Source organism: Melospiza melodia, chromosome 6 (assembly GCF_035770615.1).
Source record: "Melospiza melodia melodia isolate bMelMel2 chromosome 6, bMelMel2.pri, whole genome shotgun sequence".
Lineage (NCBI taxonomy): Eukaryota > Metazoa > Chordata > Aves > Passeriformes > Passerellidae > Melospiza > Melospiza melodia.
Window position 1 is genome coordinate 12,842,000 of NC_086199.1, and position 19,814 is coordinate 12,861,813.

At 37.6% G+C, this 19,814-nt stretch overlaps 2 protein-coding genes across 2 annotated transcripts in view; one reads left to right on the forward strand and one right to left on the reverse strand.

The window, feature by feature from the left end:
• Window positions 1-3,968, forward strand: part of CCDC85C (coiled-coil domain containing 85C) — a 111,595-nt gene extending 107,627 nt beyond the window's left edge. Inside the window, exon 6 of the mRNA XM_063159987.1 lies at window positions 211-3,968. Within this exon, the coding sequence (XP_063016057.1) occupies window positions 211-300 (90 nt within the window). The 3' untranslated portion in view covers window positions 301-3,968. The remainder of the gene's footprint in view (window positions 1-210) is intronic.
• A 107-nt stretch (window positions 3,969-4,075) lies between these two features.
• CCNK (cyclin K) lies at window positions 4,076-19,114 on the reverse strand. Its single transcript, XM_063159986.1, has 10 exons — window positions 18,695-19,114; window positions 17,644-17,725; window positions 16,925-17,056; window positions 16,026-16,131; window positions 15,828-15,885; window positions 13,870-14,039; window positions 12,676-12,959; window positions 8,624-8,657; window positions 7,491-7,565; window positions 4,076-5,401 (listed from the first exon to the last, which is right to left on the reverse strand). The coding sequence occupies exons 1-10, from the start codon at window positions 18,889-18,891 to the stop codon at window positions 4,779-4,781; spliced, it is 1,761 nt and encodes a 586-aa protein (XP_063016056.1). The 5' UTR covers window positions 18,892-19,114; the 3' UTR covers window positions 4,076-4,778.
• Between the last annotated feature and the right edge of the window lie 700 nt (window positions 19,115-19,814).

The following is a 19,814-nucleotide window of genomic DNA, read 5'->3' on the forward strand; positions in this document are numbered from 1 at the left end:
CATCAATGGTTTCTTTCCTTGGAAACTGGTGCAAAGATGCCATCCAATGTCCCTGCTGAGAACTGCAGCCCAGCTCTAGGAAAGGGCTGGTTTTGGCTTTCAGACTGCAATTAAAACAATATTGCTATTCCTCAGTGGCTTTGCTGTTGGACTTTTTTTAAATTTTAATTCCTGTCTTTCTCTCCTCAAACCCTTTATTTTTTCTTGCAGGTTGTCTGGCGAAAGCTGGGTGATGCTGCGAGCTCCAAACCCTCCATAAGGCAACATCTGTCAGGAAACCAGTTCAAGGGTCCCTTGTAGGAACACTGTCCTGGCAACTGGAAGTGATGGATTCTGTGAAGACTAAAGAGGCAGAGCTCAGTGTTTCTGGCTGCCTGTTCTTTGGGAGTTGGGGTTGAGGTTTTTCAGGGTTTCTTTGTTTCTTTTTTTTTTTCCCAACTTTTTTTTTTTTTTTTTTTTTTTGTAACAATAGTGTAAATATGGCAGCTAAAGGCCTGATTTCCAGGCTGTGGTGCTCTGGAGCTACTGTTCACCGGGTAACCATCCAATAATGCCAGACTTGCATCATTTTTATTGTAGTTCAAACCTGCTTTGTTGTAATGGTCTGTTTGTAGAATTAACTAACTCAAGAGAATTTCTAAGAGGAACAAGAAGAACCCTTAACCAGCGGAGAAGTCACCATTTGTATTGCTCCTGTCCACCTGCTTGTCTGTGATTCGTAGCCAGGTTAGTGGCTCCAGGCAGCCAAGGAAAATGCAATTCAAATTCCTTGGCTTACTGCCTGCCAAGTTCATGGGCTGCTGACACTTTTTTTGGAGGTCCTTGTTTTGAAGAATGACATGCAACTGTTTTCACAAAGCTCTGTGTAAAATACTGAGTGGCAAGCTAAAAACACTTGTACTGCCCCACACTGTACGGTGGTACTCGTCACACAAGTGTTCATAAAGGCTAAGACTCCATGTCAGGTGGTAATGAACAATTTTTCATGATCAAATGACACAAGATTTCTACAGATGTAATGTGAATGAAGTCACTTAGCCACACAACAGTATTCCCTACAAAATGGCAACACTTTTCTTGTAAAGCTTTCACTATGAAATAATTCAGCAGAAACTGCTATCCTGACAGTGCTTATGGCTTTCACAGGATCTTCAAAAGCAGCTCATCTTTCACATAGGAAGATTTGGGGTGGGTTTTTTTAATGTTCTTGCTGGATCCCTCACCTATAATGGTTCCTGTGTAAAGTAACCAAACAACAACCTTGCAGAGCTGAATAAAAACTCCATAAATGCAGGCTGTCAGGTGAGACTACTTCCTGCCATTCAAGCTTTATTTTTATTAATGAACCAAAACAAGTGGGTTTTGCTTCTTCAAATGGTTGTATATAAAACAATGGGACTTATATTTTGCTATTGTGGAGTAGCTGCCTGTGTAGTTGTAAGAATTTGACTCCCTCCTTTTCCAAGTTGTCACAGCAGCTGTCCCTGTATTTCATTAGCTGTTCTTTCCCAATAGTCCAAGGAAGTGGGGCTTCGTTATTAGAACTCATTGGTGTAAAATAATTTTAAAGACAGGCATGTGAAAAGATCAAAGCCTCCTCTTCAAAAGTTGCATTGATTTTAGTGATTAGTTATAGGATGTAATGACCTCAAACACCATTAATTTCTTTTTATTCCCTACAAGAATCAGTCAGAGCTACAGACAGCTGTATTAGGACAGGTTCTTCTTTTAAATTAATTTGTTCTACCAGTTGAGTTCTTGACTTGTGGTATTGTATTACATGGAGCGCTGATACAATACCAAGGAACCTATGTTGTTTATTATGAATTATGAAAGGTAATTGGTCCCGTGGTGTACAATAAACTACAGCTGCCTGGCTGAAGAATTTGCAGTGTCAGAGCTGAAACCTGTAACCAGTAAAAAAATAGAGAAGGAATACAACCAAAATACAAAATAACCAGTAAGAGTAAGCACCACTTCATTATTCATTGCAGAAATATAAATGTAACAGTTGAGTAGGTTATTTAAAAATAACCAAGAACCACCCCCAAAACACAAGTGCATACTCTCACTCACACACCCACCAGTAGATTATTTCCTACTACTGCTCAGTCAGTGAACACTGAGCTAGATAGCTCTCAGTCTAATAGTATTTACATCCCATGGAGTCTGGGAAAATCCATTCTAGAGTCTGACTGTCTCCTTTAAGCATCTTTAGAGGATTCTGGATTTCCTCCTCCTTGCTTTTTATTTTGACCTCCAGTTTCTAGTCACCGTCGGTTGGTGATTATTTGTCTTCCTCCTGTACAATTTATACATTGAGATTTCTGTGACAGAAAAGGTGATGTAAAGCAGAGCATCATTATTCCCTAACATCTGAAGCCAAAACGAGGGTTACTTTAGTGTATCTGCTTGAAAGCCCATTTTAACTTTGGTGGCATCTGATTGCTGGATTAAGCAGAGAGTTGAAGTATATTTGGAACAAGGTTGACTTGTGTCAGTGAATTTAAACTAAAGCAACACAAGTGTTGCCAGCACTTGGAGAGAGTTAACTGTGTTCATGACATGCTTGCTATTTAAGGGGTATATGAGGCTTTTAGCAGGTCCTCTCACTAGACAAGAGCTATACTCATCAGATTACTAGTCTCACCACCATGTAATTCCCACTCAAATATTCCCTGCTCTCAAATCTCTCTCAAAATCTATTCATTGACTTCAAGCAAAGCTTGTTTGTTCCACCTGCAGATCTCACCTACAAGGGAAACAGTGCTGCAGTTGAGTTCAATTAGCCCTGCAAATCCTGAAGAGCCACTTTATAGGGTAGCCAGCAGTTCAGCTGAACAAACTTCATACTCATAGGGTACTGCCCTTTTTCAGATTTTATTTATCATCTTCAATGTAAGATGCACATCACTGATTTTGCAGAAGAACATGGCAGTGCTGTACCTTGCAGTGTTACTGTTTGGGGGTTTTTAGGCCTGCCAATCTTCATACTTATTGCATTTGAGCTATAAAATGTCTTCCTGGGGTGAAATGATGCTCAATGACTTTACAGGATGACTTGGGTGCTGAATTTTCAGCTGTCTAAATAGAAATTTTATATGCATATTTAAATTCACTTACCTATGCGCTCAGTATTCAGTGAAAACTACCTGAGGAGTTTTGTACATGAAGTTGGAGGGGAGCATCCCTTGCAATAGTGGCCATTAAATTCATATATTTGGGGCAATAGCCCAAGATAATTTCTTCAAGATTGAAGCCCTGGGTTCTGCAATCCTCTGGCAAAGAAAGCATCCACTGTTTACAAATGGACTTTACTTGCTTAAGGAAAGTAAAATCACATCCTTGACTTTTGTTGGAGTGACTGGAGTAAGCAGTGTTTCCCTACCAGTTCCTGAAATGCTGCAGTGTAACCAGCTTCAGTTGGCTCTTCGCACCTTGATAAGACTGCTGAGCACAACCTTGTTTGAGAATGGCACATTTTTATCCAAATATTAGATATTAAATGAAATCAGTGTTAAAGTGACCTTTTATCTTTCTAGAAGCTGGGGGGGAAGAGTACTACTGATCTTTTTCAAAGTGCATGACTGTAAAGTGATAAAATTGTATATTTTTCATAATGTGGGGAAAGTCTATTTGTGCTGCTTTAGAAATCAGTTGAAAGTTTGATTTCTGTTAAACCTGTGATCTTACAGCCCTGCTATATTTTCTGTATGATTTACAAAGAACTGGAAAAGTTAGCACCTGCTGTTGTGTATATAGCAAAATTCTTTAGACCTTAGCACGCGTTTTTACCTATTATTGAACCACTCTGGCTTTTTTGGGGAAGGAAAGTAATAGTACAGTTTTTTTTGATAATGTGTGTAAAACATTCTTTTAAAATATTTTAGTAAAAATGAAGTAAGAGATTGATTGTGATAGTGTATACTTCTAGCTGAATAAAATAAAATACATTCTTTTTAAATAAACTGATGAGTAAGATTTGGGAGACCACTGCTGAAATACCTTGGAGTAAGCCTCTTGGAGTAACCATAGTTATGACCTCTGAACTAATATGAAAAACCTGGAAATCCACTAAATTCAGAACCAATTTTATTTGGGTAGAGTGAACAAAGTAGTCCCATTTATAACTATGATGTACATCACAGTAGGCTGTTACATTCAGACTTTCACACTTAGAAAATATATATATTATGTACAGGAATTTGCAAATAGGTGTAAACATATAATATTTTAAGATACCAGTACATTCCAAACCAAAACTATCAGCAAGGCAAACACCTCAAAATTATTCCAGTCAGCTAGCATTCAGAATCTCTCTTAAATAAAGCAGCTTTTATGCTTGACATCGTGTTGGTTTACTTACTATTAAAAATGAAGTTTCTTATTATAGATCAAATATCATAGTATCTGGCTATTTTGATACTTAAAAATAGGCACTGATTTCTAGAAGGAAATTTTCTTCTTACTGATATAATTGAGCCAATATGGCTGGTTTTGCTAGTACAAAGTAATCCAGTGCTGGAATAAGTCAAGACAATTTAAACTTAAGTCAAATGTATAAAGTTAGAATAGATACTGCAAAGCTGATTAAAATCTAGAAGCCTATATAACTCACCATAAACCATACTGCTAACAGATCAGCTAAATTTTCATTTAATCTCATTTCTTCATCTAAATTATACAGATTACCCTCCTCTTCATCTTTACAATGTAGGTTTTGGCTATCTACTCCTGCCTAATCAACATAAAGGTATATTCGTGCAAATGACCTCATGCTATCTCATCCAGGTAGCACGTCCAAGTCCTGCTACAGGTGGCATACCAGGTGGTGGAATTGGAGGTGGTACAGGTGGCTGTCCCCCTGGGGGAACAGTAGGAGGGGGGTAACTAGCTGGTGGCATTCCCAGCCCTGGAGGTGGATGAGGTGGCACTGCATGAGTTGGAGGCAGTCTCGGAGGTGGGAAATTAGGGTTGTATGTAGGCGGAGGAGGATATCCAGGAGTAGGAGGTGGAATATTGGGTGGGGGGAAAGAAGCAGGGGGTGGAGGTGGAACTGGTGGTGGAGGGTTGGGAGGGTAGACATGAGGATGATATGGTAGATGAGCTGGTGGTCCATAGGCCGGTGGTAAAGCTCCGTATGTTGGTCCTTCTGTCTTCATCATTGACTGCAGACTCTGGTAACCCTCCCCTGACATGTAGGAATTTGTAGTAGACATCCCTGTAATGTAACTGGTGGGGGGTGGGGGTGGGGGACGATGTGGCAGAGGGGGAGGTTGATGTACTGGGGCAGGATGGGCAGGAGGAGGAATCTGGACCTTTGGCACATCTACTGAGTCCACAGTAGTAGATTGCTCTGGTTCTCCCATTGAAACTGCTGTTGTCAAAGGAGGCTTGCGCTCTGGAAAAGAAAATTTAATTTATTTTTTTGAAGGATAGTGGCAAGAAGAGCTTCTGAATACTTCATATTTTTCCTCCAGTAAATTAGCAAAAGAGAACTCAATGTTGTAAGTCTCTGAATGCCATATGGTATCCAGTCAGACCATCTCAGGTCACTAAAAACCAACTAAGCTGCCTATCAAAGCTTCAAGGTCAGCTTTTCCCATTCTAAAAGTTAAATTCATCTTTCTTATAACTATTTTTTATACTTTAAATATTGTTGTACAATCAGCAGAATTAACAGACTGGATGGATGGAATCACAACTAGTGGATTAAAATGTCATAGGATTTGTGATACCAAAATCTTTAGTTCAGTGCTTACACCTTTAGTTCAGGCCTCCTTTCTACCTCTCTGGTAGTGCAGGAGGTGGCCTGGGATTACCCTCTGCACTTCACCTGCCTCCCATATTGGGAAACTTTATTTGAGAGCACAGGCCAAAGTCTCAAGTCTTTAATGCTCAGTTCTAAACCTGTTTACCAAAGAAAGAGAAAAAGAAAACCAAAGGGTAAGTAAGAAGGACATGAAATCTGATCAGCTTTGCCCACTGATTAATTTCAGTGAACTTAGTACCTGACACTCTGGAGAAGTTCATAAAAATGTCAGCATTTAAAGAATTATAATTAGCCACTTCTGTAAAGAACATGCTTTAGGCAGTCTTCTCTTTAAATAAGAATTGTTTGTTTTCCCCTCTTAATGCAGACATTGTAAAGTAAGTAATACCACTAGGATGACTAACTTAACAGCAACGTCTCTGTATGGTCAGAGAGATTATTAGAAGGACCAACAAAAAAGACTTTGGGACATCTAGGTTGTATATATGAGCATCTACAAAATTGTTCAGTAAGAAAAGCTATTTAGAAACATATGCAGGGCTGTCATTTCTAGTGGCATATACACTGTTAAACAGAATTTGAGATAAATCCTCCTCCTAGTCCACTTGGTCAAGATGCATTCTTTGTTTTCACCTGACTTTTCCACTGAGCTGCCCTTTATTTTGATTATGTTTCAGTGCTTGTACAATTACATCCTTGTATAAACAAAAAAGAAAATTTCAGGAACAAGGGAAATAAATCCATTACCTGCCTAAGTAGGATTTTAACAGCAAAATTGCCCCCTAGGAAAGCCACATAATTAAATCACACAAGGTAGGCACGCTGGCTGTGGTACTCCTGATTTCAGTGACTTCAAGCTCCTAAATTGTAGCAGACAATAATTTCCTCATTTGCTCATTTTCAGAACCATTCTGGATGCAAGATGTGCATTCAAGATTTAACAACTGAAGGAATAATGACCATGGTATTTAGAAAACCTTCATTCTTAATTAGAATTTAACAAATGAGAAAAATTGTCCTACTATATTTCAGAGCACTGCTTTTCTCTCTCCTAGTTCTCTTTAGAAACTGCCATCTTACAGTTACATTATGGACTATGGGCAGTGAAATATTTATGTCATATTTAAGGGTCACTGGAAGACAGCTAATGCATCAGGGTGCTGGAAGCACATTTTTACAACAGTACAGTTTATTTTGCAAACATACAGCATGTGTGAAGTATTAGTGTTCCTTGGCAGAAAAAAATCCTCTTTTTAGGTACAGCAAAGAAAGCATCCCCCTGTGGTGGGGTTTTTTTTTGTATTATTGTTTGGAAGTTGCACACCTGCAGAATTCCTGTACGACAGACATAACATGGAAAACTTCTATAGGAAAGCAGAAGGCTGCTCTAGTAATCCATTGTGGCATCTATCATCATTTTGAGATCAAGAAGTTCCTTTTAGCTTGCTATTAACAATTAGTTTTCATCTTCTAGGCCTTTAACTGTTGCAGCTTTGTTTTGCCTTTATCCACCTTGTATAGTCTTGTTTCCATTTTAAGTTTTTTAGTTCTGTCTGGAAAAGCCTGTGCTACTATGATGAAATTCCCTCTAGAGCTTATCAATCTTGTATTTTTACTTGCCAAGCAGATGAATCAAGACAACAAACTCCTGCCCCCACCTGAATGAAAAGCAAGGAAATTAACAAGAATAAATGTTTTTAAGAAAATAAAAGCTTACCTGGAGGTGGATGTGCAGGAGGTATTGGTGGATGTGAAGTTTCAATTTTAGGAATTTTAGATGGTGGCGGTGGTTCTAAAAAACATTTATTAATTTGTGATTGGTTATTGCTTTGCAATATTTTCCAAATTCCAACTCTGCTCTCATGATAATGATTATCATATCACATTACACTATACAAAAGTACAGTGGAAATCCTATTTACTAGGTATGCTTAATAAAGAAAACTAAAATCAACACCTTTGCATAAATAAAGTGGCATCAAGTACCACACACAAGTCTTCCAAGAGAACGTATGCCTACAAGTTCAAGTGACTTTGCAACTAGAGACAAACTCCCAAGAACAGCATCTAAGTGAAGATGAGCAAGTGTATGCTTTCTAGCCCAAAACTTAAACTTGTAAATAGTTGGAACAGCTCTCAGAAGAAGCTGACCTTTGCTCAGCTAGGGAAATGTGTGTCATGAACCAAACAAAACAGTGATTGGACAGGGAGAGGAGGGAGAAGAGACAGCTGTCTGGGATCTATTTGCAGAGCTACAGGGGAATAAGTGCCAGGTTTCCTTAAGAAGTACATCCTAGGATCCTGAACTACTTTGTTCCAAACCAGTAAAGTGAAGAAAAACCCCCAAATAAACAAAATAACCAGGCATGATCACTGCAGTGAGTATACATTTCTTTCAGTACGCTATCTATTGACACAAAGTGCCTTTCAGTGGCAGCCATGCCAACAACCAACTACAAACATCACTGATTACCAACCACTAACTCTTAGTGCAGCTATTCAATGACATGGTACCTTCAGTCACTTCAGGGCCTCACAGCTTGCTGAGGAACTATTCCCAAATGATCCATGGAGTTACACATTGAGAGTTGACTAGTTTAGCAAGATTTCTACTGAATTGACTCTATTAAGGAACTCTTTGGGCACAGTTATACTCAATTTATTTTAAGTTTTGTAGTTAGGAACATTTTAAAAACAGTTATTGTATATATTTAAGGTACATTATCAGGATCAAAAATAGTTTAGAACTGCCAAGCCTGTAAGCAGACAAACTAAGTGCATGTCAGCAAATTACTTATTCTGGTTTAAACACTAAAATGGAAGCAACATGAATAGAATATTAATATTTACCTGCTGCCTTTGTTTCTTCTTTTGGAGATACAGCCTGTTTGAAAAAAAAAAGAAAAAAAGGATAAGAATAACATCATTGCAGTCAATCTTTTCTCCCAGGTAACAAGTGACAGGACCAGAAGAATAAGCCTCAAGTTGTGCCAAGGGAGGTTTAGATTGGATATGAGGTAAAATTTCTTCATGGAAAGGGTGGTCAGGCATTGGAACAGGCTGCCCACAGAAGTGGTTCAATTACCATCCCTGCAGGCATTGAAAAGATGTGTAGATGTGGCCCTTGGGGACATGGTTTAGGGGTAGACTTGACAGTGCTGCATTAATGACTGGAGTTGATGATCTTTAAGATCTTTCCCAACCTAATGCTTCTATAGTTTCTTATGCAAGATGAACAAAGTTCAAATCACTCTGGGAAAGCCCAGTTTAACCAGTAGAATGAAAAGACTGGAAAAACAGCAGGTATTTTATATGCAGGGTTTCCTGCTGTTCCCACTGCTGAGTATTACATCTCATTTCATGTATTTATCATCCACTGTACACACGTCATGGTCAGGTTCACTGCTCACTGAGCTGGAAACAAGAGGCTTGGCCTCTGTTCCCAGCTCTGCCTTGACCTGTCACTCAACCTTTGCCAAAATCACTTCAGGCTCTTATGCTTTATTTACCAGTACAGGAGGGCAGTGAAAGTGTTGCACAGCATAAAACATTTCCGAAGCCTTCAGATGGAAAGCATTGTATAAAATCCAAATGTTATGCCAGGAAAAAAATGTATGCACACTGAACAAAATCCACAAACCCTCACATCATCCTTTCAAGCACAAGTTTTTGGTTGGGTTTTTTTATTGGTTTGGTTGGTTGTTCTTTCACTGCAGTTTTATGAAACAACCACAAAATAAAAAAAATCTTCCCAGCTTACATGGTCCCACTGAGACGACTACTTGATGGTTTCTGAGAAAAGCAGAGAACTTCACTGAAATTTTAAGTACAAGTATATTTAGATTGAATGAGGCAGGTCAGAGGGGTACAATACATAGCTTCTCTGTCTTTTCAATGAAAATGGTTTTTAAGGGACTGTTTACCTCTAGCAGCTTTACCTGTACAAATTGTTCTGTTTCCTTCATTTCACTTTCCACAGCACACTTCAATCCAACTTGAACAGTACTTTCCCTTAATTCTTATGGGTGTTCTCAAAAATTTTGGTGTCTAATTTTTGCCTGCTTGAGGCAACCTCATTCTTATATTCCTTTGATAGTCATTTCAATTTTCCAGACACCATCCAGCTGCTTTCCCGCTTTTTAAAGACAATCTTTATCTTACCATTTCAAACACACACAGTTTTTTCTTAGTGACTCTCATAGATTCATCTGCTGCCTTCATTTTACTTGGATGGTCTTTTCTTGACTTTCTAGCACTAAATCCATGCTTGTAAAACTGCATCAGCTCTCCCTGCACTTTCAAATAGAAGCAAATCACTACTTGTTGGATCTTTTCCAAAAATCACTTATTTTGTGAAGTCAGTTGATCACTTCGGGTGAGAAGCAATTCAATTACTGTGCATTTGTTAACACAGAGCAATATTAAAAAAACAATATCAAGGTACACCATTACAGTAGAACAAGAAACTGGAGCAAAATAACTCATGAGAGAAAAAAAAATACCAATTTAAACTGCATTTATGCTAAAGAAAAAAAAAAAAGAATCAAGCAGCCACAACTGTCCAACAACAGCAGCTGCTAAAATAAAGATAAGCATTTATTGGGTCATTCTACTGCACTGTAGATTGTACTGCCCCAGCCAGAACACCTGAGGGTCACAATAAACAATAATAAATTATCAACATTATCTACTGTCAGGCTGGTGGATATTTAATACCTTCAGCAGAATCTACACAATGGAACTGCTCCTTTACTGCTGTTTCCATGAGCAATAAAATTGTCCCCACAACAATTTCTAGTTTAATCCAAATGAAAATACTATTTACATCTAATGATTCACCAGTATGTTTTTAGTGAAATTAACTGAAAATTCAAGCACTCTTCACCACTGGAGATGTAGAGGATGTGCAGATGCTTTAGACATCTGATATGGGTCTGTAAGTCATGGGCCAATGCCTCAGCTGCTTGAAAGCATCTTGGCTCAGCAGAAGGTAATGGAAGTTACAAGAGTTCATGTAAATTGAAAATCTGGCCCCAGGAACAAAGTGTATTTCTGTTCTGCACAGACCAAAGGAGAAGTCATGCAAAGCCCTATCTATAGAAGCAGGCAAAGATTTTAAGTAAGGTTTATGGTACATCTAACTCAAGAATATTCTAGAAGCACCAAGTAAATCTTTCAAACACCACACATCTTATTCTCCCAGACTGCTTTCTGAATAAAGAACAATTGTGGATCATCACATTTAATTTTCTCAAATTCATGCTGCTTGTGGTGTATTCCTACAAAACTCCTTTGAGTTTTGAAACACCCTTTGCTTTTTATTTGTTGTGGCTGTTTAAGAGTCTATCTACTACTTTTTCCATGATTATTAGGTGATGGACCTCAAACTAGTTTCAGGAAAAGATCAATTCCACTGATGGCTTGACCAGAGGTGACTGTTTGAGAACAACAGATACTATCCATGCAAAAGCACCACTTTTTTCCACAAGATACTTCATTAATATTTGGGATGGGGCAAAATCAGTAGTACTCTAATGGTAGATTCTGAGTGATCCTGAATTACAGGAATGAACAAGCATTTGTAACAACTCAGATGGCACACATAGGAAAAACCAAAATTGTTATTAACAGTTTCTGATGTGCCAAACTACCCCAGGCATTTTTGTTGAAGAAAAATAGTAAGAGAGGTCTGACAACTCAAGCAGAATTTCTGCTGATGGCATAAAAAGTATGAAGTAAAAAGTATAAGAAATACGTAATAGCTATAAAGAACTCTCACACTTTATAAGCAAATTATTAATATTATCACCTTTCTATCCTGAACAATGCTAAAGTTCAGTGCAACAACTAAAAACTTCACAGCAGGTTTTTCCTCTAGTAAGCTCTATCCTGCACTTACAATACCACGGTTTTACAGAGTTATAGTTTTGTCATTTTTCGGAGGCTGCCATCAGGAAGACGCTGCAGTTTTCCACTTCCATTTCATTCCAATATTTGCTGCTTACTTCAAGGTTTTGTTTTGTTTTGTTTTTTTTTTGTTGTTGTTTTGGGTTTTTTTCTCTGATATCTGTTCTCTAGTTTGGGCACACATTCATTGCAAGCTGGAGCAAAAGGTCAGAACAAAATTTACAACCTAAATGGACTTGTTCCAAAGACTGTACTTCTGAAAACAATCCTGTTGCTAAGTACACACTAAAGAAGACTTGGGTAAGACTTTTTTAAACTTACAAGTGGGAAAAAAAAAAACCAAAACAAAACAGAAATATACATTAAAATCTGAAAGCTTCATTCGAACTTGATGGCTGTTGAAAAGTGCTCAGACTACTTGTGACACTATCCAACTGCTAATGTAGCTTCTTATTTTCAATTATGATGTGATATTATGGACAAAGTGAGGCTATAAAATCTGATAATATATAGGCTGCGACTGTTAAAGGATTATTTTAAAATACTTTTCTTTCAAGAATTTTGACATAACTTTAGAAGTCACTGTTCTGTTAATATTAGTAAGCAGAGCCAAATAATGTCTTCATCAGCATTGTGCAGATCTCTACATTCAGGTGCAGCACAAGAAACCCTCCCTAAGTTAAACCTGCTTAATAAAGAACACAATGAAGTTTGATAGCCCAGAACCACAAGCACTGAGAACCTGAACAGCTCATGTTGACTGCAAAGCCTCTCCATGGCTTTTGGCTCAAGCGGGGTAAGAATGTCACATGTCAGACTGTAAAGGCTGTTTGGCATTAACAAAGCTGCCACATAAACAAGGAAAATCAACTACATAAAATTAATTACAAGGCTCATTCTTAAAGCAAACACAAGTCTTCTGCACACTGTGGCCTTTAAATCAAATGGGCATCAGATCAGCCTGAAAATAAATTGCAAGTTAAAGTTCAACTTACTGCTGGTCTTTTAATCTGCCTAGGAGGGCTTGACTGGGGAGAGGGCTTTTTAGATTGCTGTGCTTGTGTTTGCTGCTGCTGCTGCTGTTGCTGTGCTGACTGCTGAGACTCTTTTTGCTGCTGGGTCTGGGATTGCTCTGAACTCTGGGATTGCTGGGACTGCTGTACTGTAGGTGCCTGGGGTGTAGACTGAAGAGATGGTGGCTGCTGCAACTGATGAGGAGTATGATGAGGCATTTGCTGTTTTCCCTGTGAGTACAGATCCAGGATCTGATGGCAGATATCTTAATAATAAAGAAAGAAAATTCCAAAGTATTACAGCCTTATAATGTATAAGTGTATATTTAACACAATTATCAACTCTGATTTTTACTGGACATCAACTTTGGAAAAATTCATTACAAATATTACTCATCATAATAATGAATGAAATAACTTTTTAAAAGCAGATTAATTTTCAACTTATAATTGCATTTCTGAGTTTCTTCTGCCTATCCTGAGCAATATGTATATGCACACTTTCAGAAGAAGAATACAGTGTCTTGGTAATAACACACTGTATGTCATTACTGTGCCTGGAGAGACAGGTAGCCACACTCCCAGGACAGTAATACAGCAAGAAAGCACGTGGAAGATTATATGTCAAAACACAGATCTCTTGTTAGGCCAGTCAAAAAAGTTTTAGGAAACTAAGCAAAGGATTAGCATTAAATTCTTCTTCCAACATGTTAGGAGCTAAAGGTCCCCCTTAATCTGTTCATCATTCATGGTACATGACAAAAAACCTTCCATCCTAGCATAATTTGGTCAAAGAGAACAATTATCAATGGGAAAACTGCTGGAAATCAGGCTTCATTAGTTTCAGTGTTTGTAGAAACACTTATTTAAAATGGGGAGTAGATAATAATTTAAAAAATAGAAAACACATCATGACAATTCTGGCTAATTACATGTGTTATAAACTAAACAAACTGTAAAGCAAACATTGAACAAAAGACTAATCATGATGATTAAATATGCTTCTAAGCTAAGCTAGTTCTATTTAAAACCTGATTAAGGCACAGCACATGCAACCCAAGTTACATACTTGACACGAGGTTATTTTGACTGCAACCTAGATAAAATGCTATTTGCATTTACTTATGACCTAGGCCACACAGTTACAAGAAATATTGTGTGAAATGGTTTTCATACCTTCCAAAACATCAACAGGAACATCTTGGACAAACTGCTCCCACCAGCGCCTGTACATTGGTTTGGATGTCCACTCCTGTATTTCAAACTTACACAATCGGCCTGCTAAGTACATGACTGCAACAGCAATGATCTCAGGCTCCCACTGCAGGGACAGCGTAGTGCAGAGGCTGCAGCAGAGAATAAACCAAGCAAAACACAACCCTGCAGATTACCTGATTGTCCAAATGCACTTTAATGAACAGCAGCTATAATTAACAGGGTATAAAGTCCCACCACAATTCTAACTTCTCAGGCAATTTTAATTAAGAGCCTTGTTAAACAAAAGAGTTTACAAAATCATTGTTTTCACGACTACCATTGTCATGAAATCAGGTGCCAAATCAGATTTTAGAGCTTGTAAAATGCTTGTCAATAAAATGTAAACAAATACTGAAAAACCCCCAAAACCCCACAGAACAGCCAACAAGAACTTGTAAAGCAATTTGTCAAGCACAACACAAGTTTTAGATCAACATATAAAAGGTTATCTCTTGAACAGACTTTGTTAAAGCTAATGCTAAAACAATTGATGTTATTGGTATTATTGATATGAACTAAGTTTCTGTCATAATCAATTACTGTTTCTTGATATCAATTTTAAATGATGAAATATTTTTTCTCTATTTTCTCCACAGATTCTGTACATACAATCTGTTTACAGAATTTTAAATCCAGCCAGCCAGCTGAATTTCCATGAATTCACTGTGGCTGTGTAAGAACAGAACCCTTTATTCTAAGGGTCTGTAGTGCAAAGCACAGAATTATCTTCCCAGGATCCAAAACCAAAGTAAACTTCTAACATGGTGCTTTTTAACCAAGCACAATATAGGCTCCTCAGAACAGAGGTAATTATTAAGCATGACTTGAAACAACCCCTCCAACTTCATGCAAGCATTTTCCTGAAGTGCATTTTAATTATTAGGTTTTTAAATATTAAACACCATCTAATTCCAAGTTCAATGGTGTCCAAATTTTGATGGATAAGTTACAGTACTTTGACAGGCTTAACAGTGACAGTTATGCTATAATTTTGTTCTACATGTAAGACTGACAGCAGCTGAAGTAAACATCTCTTGAGATCCCCATTAATTTTGGTGAAAATAATTTGGAGAGTTTACAAAATCTGAACCCACACAGGGCTAATTCAAATCAGGCACATGATTAAAAATACACCTCTTTTTCATGATGTTCTACTGCTGTAGGCATGACTGAAAGCCATGTATTCATAATTTCTGGACAGTCAGACCACTTACACATTTTCTGAAGGGTTTGCTATGGAAATAAAAAGTAATATTCAAGTCCTTAATAAATTAACTTGCCCAGCTCTGTAGAATCCCCCTGAACAAGATTAAAATGTGTCAAGTTGTTCTGGTTTTTTTCCAATATCACATGAGAAATGCTTTTACATGCACTCCCATTAATTGATGTCATTCTTACAAGTTCATTATTCAAGAAATTGTAAATCCAGAATTAAAAACTGTATTCCTCAGTGAATTCAATGGTTATTTCATTATTACCAAAATATCACATTAAAAATATATTGATGGAATTCAGAAGTGACTTATTTTTTTCAGAGTGTAAAATATATCATAGATTTGGCAAGAAGCTGCTTTGTATTCTGGAAATTAAGAATTTGGTTTGGCCCTTTCAAACAGTAAGTTTCTTTTTAATGTAGCACTAAATTAGTGCCACAACATTGCAGAGATCTTATTGGTCTACTTCATACTCATTCCAGATTCTGTGCTCAATAGAACTATCAGGATAATGATGGAAAGAAAAACTGAGGAACATGACCAAGAAAACATGTAACAAGCAGAAAAAAAAATGGAATATTTGTCAAAAAAATATCCAATACCAGAACAATGTAAGCAACAGTAACTATTTTACTTTCAGAATGTTTCTTAGGTGAATCTTACCTGTCATTGACAAATGTCCATGCCATTTGAACCAGTTTTTGAATTTTATTTTTGTCTCCTGAAAAGCAATCAGAAAAAAAATAGGACATAAAATTAGGAGGGACAAACACCTGGAAGTAGAATATTCTTGCACTGTTAATATATTAAGTTCTGGAAATCAGTAACAGGCATTACTTGCTCACCCTGCCAATATTTTACCTTTGAGTTGTTTGGCATACTTGAGAAGAAATTGGTATGGATGTTCCACTTGCAAATCAAACTTTATTGTTTGTAGTAAGATTCTTTCAAGTACCATCACTTCTTCCTATAGAGAGTTACAAGGTAACCACAGTATTATTTATTTTTTCACTGAAAAATACTTTATGCTAGTACTGGCCATGACTTCACAGCACCTCCAGGCAGCCCCGTTTGTCCCCAAGGAGAACAGAAAGCTCTCCAACTTACAATATTATTTTAAACTCAGGTACCTTTTCTTCACATTTATTTGAGTGAGGACAGGGGATGTGATGTTTAAAATCCCCATTCCTCTGCAGAGGAATGAACTGAACTAGACACAGCATGAAATTGCCAAAAACACAATCACAACAAAAATATAAGCTCTACCACATTTCACTCAAAAGTTTCAAATCCTTCTGCTATTTAAAATAAACAAATTTTAAGAAAAGCATCGTTTTGCTAAGTCAGTGCTGTAAACAAGAAACTTCTCAATGCTTTTGAGATCTAGTTCTCTTATTTAAGATTCACTATTAACTACTTCCTAAAATCCCATTCAGATGATTTATGTCTTGGTAACATTTCTTGCTCTGGCTGAAATTACTCAATTTACTTTAATTTGCAAAATAATATCAGAATTTACATGAAATAAAATGCAAACTTTCAATGAAAACAATTATTAGTAAGCTCCCAAAGCTACTTTTATTAGGAAGAATTACTTTCATAGCTACCCACCACGTTACCCATAAGAGCAATAAATGCATGCTGAACATCTAATGTAATTTAGAACAACTGAAAATCAGTCAATGCTCTATTGAGTGTGTGTCACTTTACTACAGTACAGTACAACAGGATGAAATCAATTCCAACATGAGTATTTTTACCTTTGGGTCATCTCCAAACTGCCCAAACTGTACATCATTTAGCAGGCTACGAGCTGTTTTAATTATGTCTTTACATTTCTTGGGTGTTTCTTCAACCTTTCCTGCCAGGAAGAGACAGCAGGCTCCTGTCACCTGAAAAAAGACAAGGACTTTCACAAAGTGGTCTGCATGTAGATATGCAATACAGTGTAGCATTACAAAAGCACTGTCTGTTTCCATTAACAGTACTGTAGAAGTCTCCCAGGAAAGACTTAATGAGCATACTAATTTCTATTTTAATATAGTGTTAAACTTTTATTTTTTCAGAGGAAATACACAGAATTTGGAGGACTGTCTATTTTATACAACTTCATTTCAAGGTCAGAAACCTAAAGCACAATTTGTCCCAATTCAATGCTGTCTGTCAAGCAGTTTTAAAACTGTATTACACTTCTTTTTTTCTTTCAGCTAATACAGAAGTGCCAGCACTACAGCTGCTACTCCTAAAGAACAATATCAGCAAGTCATGCAATGTCAATACATTTCTGGGAATAAACAGAAATGTGTAAACAGGAAAGAACAATGAACTTTAAGCTGCAATAATTAAAAGAAAAAAATGCCAATTTTCCATCTTTCTGTAGTGAACAGCAATTGTAGCACCCAAGTGATTAATCACCATTTCAAATAGTCCCTGCCTAGTGCAATCACTAAATTAAGTCATCAATATTCTAAATACTTACATATCTTGGGAACTGTTTGAAGGAATGAAACATGTAGAAGCGATGGAAATAAATTATTCCGGTTGCTAGAGTGTCATAATGTCTGTGGTACAAATTAAGGACTTTCAAACAGCACACAAAACAAATTTAAAACCAAACATGCACAATGGACTATGTTTTATCAAGTACTTCAAGTAATTGGTTGTTCAGTGACCAGTTAGAAAACACTGCAAGTAAAACAGGAGTTTTGGGAAAAAAAAAGGCCACAAAAGCCCTTAGAGCTGTGCAAACACTGTGATCAGGCCCAGATGCAGCTGATATCTAAAGCATTTGCTGAAGGTGTGCAAAGTCCTGACTGTATTTCCAAGAGGATGCACATAAGGTCACCCCTGGGTTTCACCATACCTGCCTCAGAGAAGGTCAAATCCAGCAGTGAATACACGAAGGAACAGAACAATTATCACTTCATATTCAAGGGCTGGCATGGAGGAAAGACCTAAAAAATGCAGCTAAAATCTGAACATGCTCTGCATTCTTCACTTTAAGACAGGTAAAAATTTTGTCTTCACCATGCCTTATTAAAGAAACAACTAAGGAGATTAAAGGAGCACAAGCATATAGGAAGCAGAAAATTTAAGTGGCTGTCTAAGAGGAAGTAGGACAGTCTGGAGAACTTACACACAGTAAATCCCAAACCAATGAAACAAAAAAACAGCCACCAAGGGCCAAGACTGGGGAGGCAGAGGTTAGAAGCCTCAAAGGCACAATCTAGAAAGCTGGGGGAAAAATTCAAAATTTGAGAAGTCATGTAGATTCATATACTGAAACAGAGTTTCATAACTCACAGAAGTTACTCTTAATTGGAAAGTTTGTATCATCTTACTTCCAAATTGGAACCTTGGATAGAAATTGTGTAGGAACACATCACATCAAAAGGCACTTCAACACAAATATATTTCTGATTAGCAATTAAACATCTGAACAGCTGAGTCTATCACATTTGTTGTATATTTCATTCTGAAATCCCACCATTCAGAAAGACATGTCACACCAACAGGGGTGCAAAGGATACAGCCCTAAGCGTGTTCCCACGTCGAAAATGAATCTGGCCCCTTCCCTGCGGTATCGTGCCTCCGTAGCTGGATCAAGCCCTTCAAGCTGGGATGGTGTGTGTGCCAAATCTTTCTTATCCCAGTACCAGCATGGCTTTGTATGGTCCAGGTTTGCCAAGTTTACAGAAGGGCTGGAATTTTCTTTATTCTCCTTCATTTATTAAAACAGAATTGTCTTTGCTGTTTAAATTTTCAAAAATGAAGTCTTCAGAGAGTCACTTCAGGACCCTGAAGAAAAGAAAGAGGAATTCTTTAAAAATAGAGAGAACTGTGTTCTCCAGTTCCTGCTCAAAGAGGAGTAAAGAAGAATAGTGCTTAGCCTGGCCTGTTGGAAAGAACTTTTTCCTATGCTCAAAGACAAGGAATAAAGAACTTTGCCTTTATCCTCACCATATATTGCAAATACAATCAAAGAAAAAGCCACAAGTTTTATCCTTGCTATTACCTGTTTAATAAGGAGACTTCAAGGATACATCTCCAACAATATCTGCTATTTCTTAGTAGAACAACTTCCATCTACTTTGTCAATAAAACTAGGAAAAAGCAGTTCAGTGATGGCTGTAGGGAGATTTGGCAAGTTAGGGGGATTAGCTGACTATTGGTAACTAGGGAAGGCCCTGGTGAGGTGAGCCTTAAACACCTGCCTGCTCCCAGGGATACCCCGAGCAGCAACCACTTGGCAGAAGCTTTGTAAAGTGATCTGCACTTGCATTACTTAAAGAAAAAATGTATCAGTGTTCTTTCACATACCAAAATTGAGACAACCAATGTGAGTTTACAGAGTAAGGCAGCATCTAAAACCATCCCCCAAACAAAGCAACTGAATACACCCCAAGGGTCTCCTACTTGCCTGTGTTTACCAGCACTTTGTGGACACAGATGCAGATCACCAGGCTCTGCAGGCACCTTTCTGGTCTTTGAATTATGACAGACATTCAGCCATGCCTCAGCTTAAACAACGAGCACTCGCTGCCTTTATTTCTGTCAGGCACAAACCCGCTCTTACTCCAATTCAACCAGCTACAGATACTACTCACAGATTACTACAGTCACCTGCAAAGGTTTGCATAACAGACAGTC

Bases quoted from the DNA above. Each gene is read 5' to 3' on its own strand.
- CCNK (XM_063159986.1), bottom strand. From the start codon at position 18,891: ATGAAGGAGAATAAAGAAAATTCCAGCCCTTCTGTAAACTTGGCAAAC. The intron at 17,726-18,694 runs GTATCCTTTGCA...TTTGTACCACAG, and splicing joins GTGGGAACACGCTTAGGGCT to ACATTATGACACTCTAGCAA. The intron at 7,566-8,623 runs GTAAATATTAAT...AATGTTTTTTAG, and splicing joins AGAAGAAACAAAGGCAGCAG to AACCACCGCCACCATCTAAA.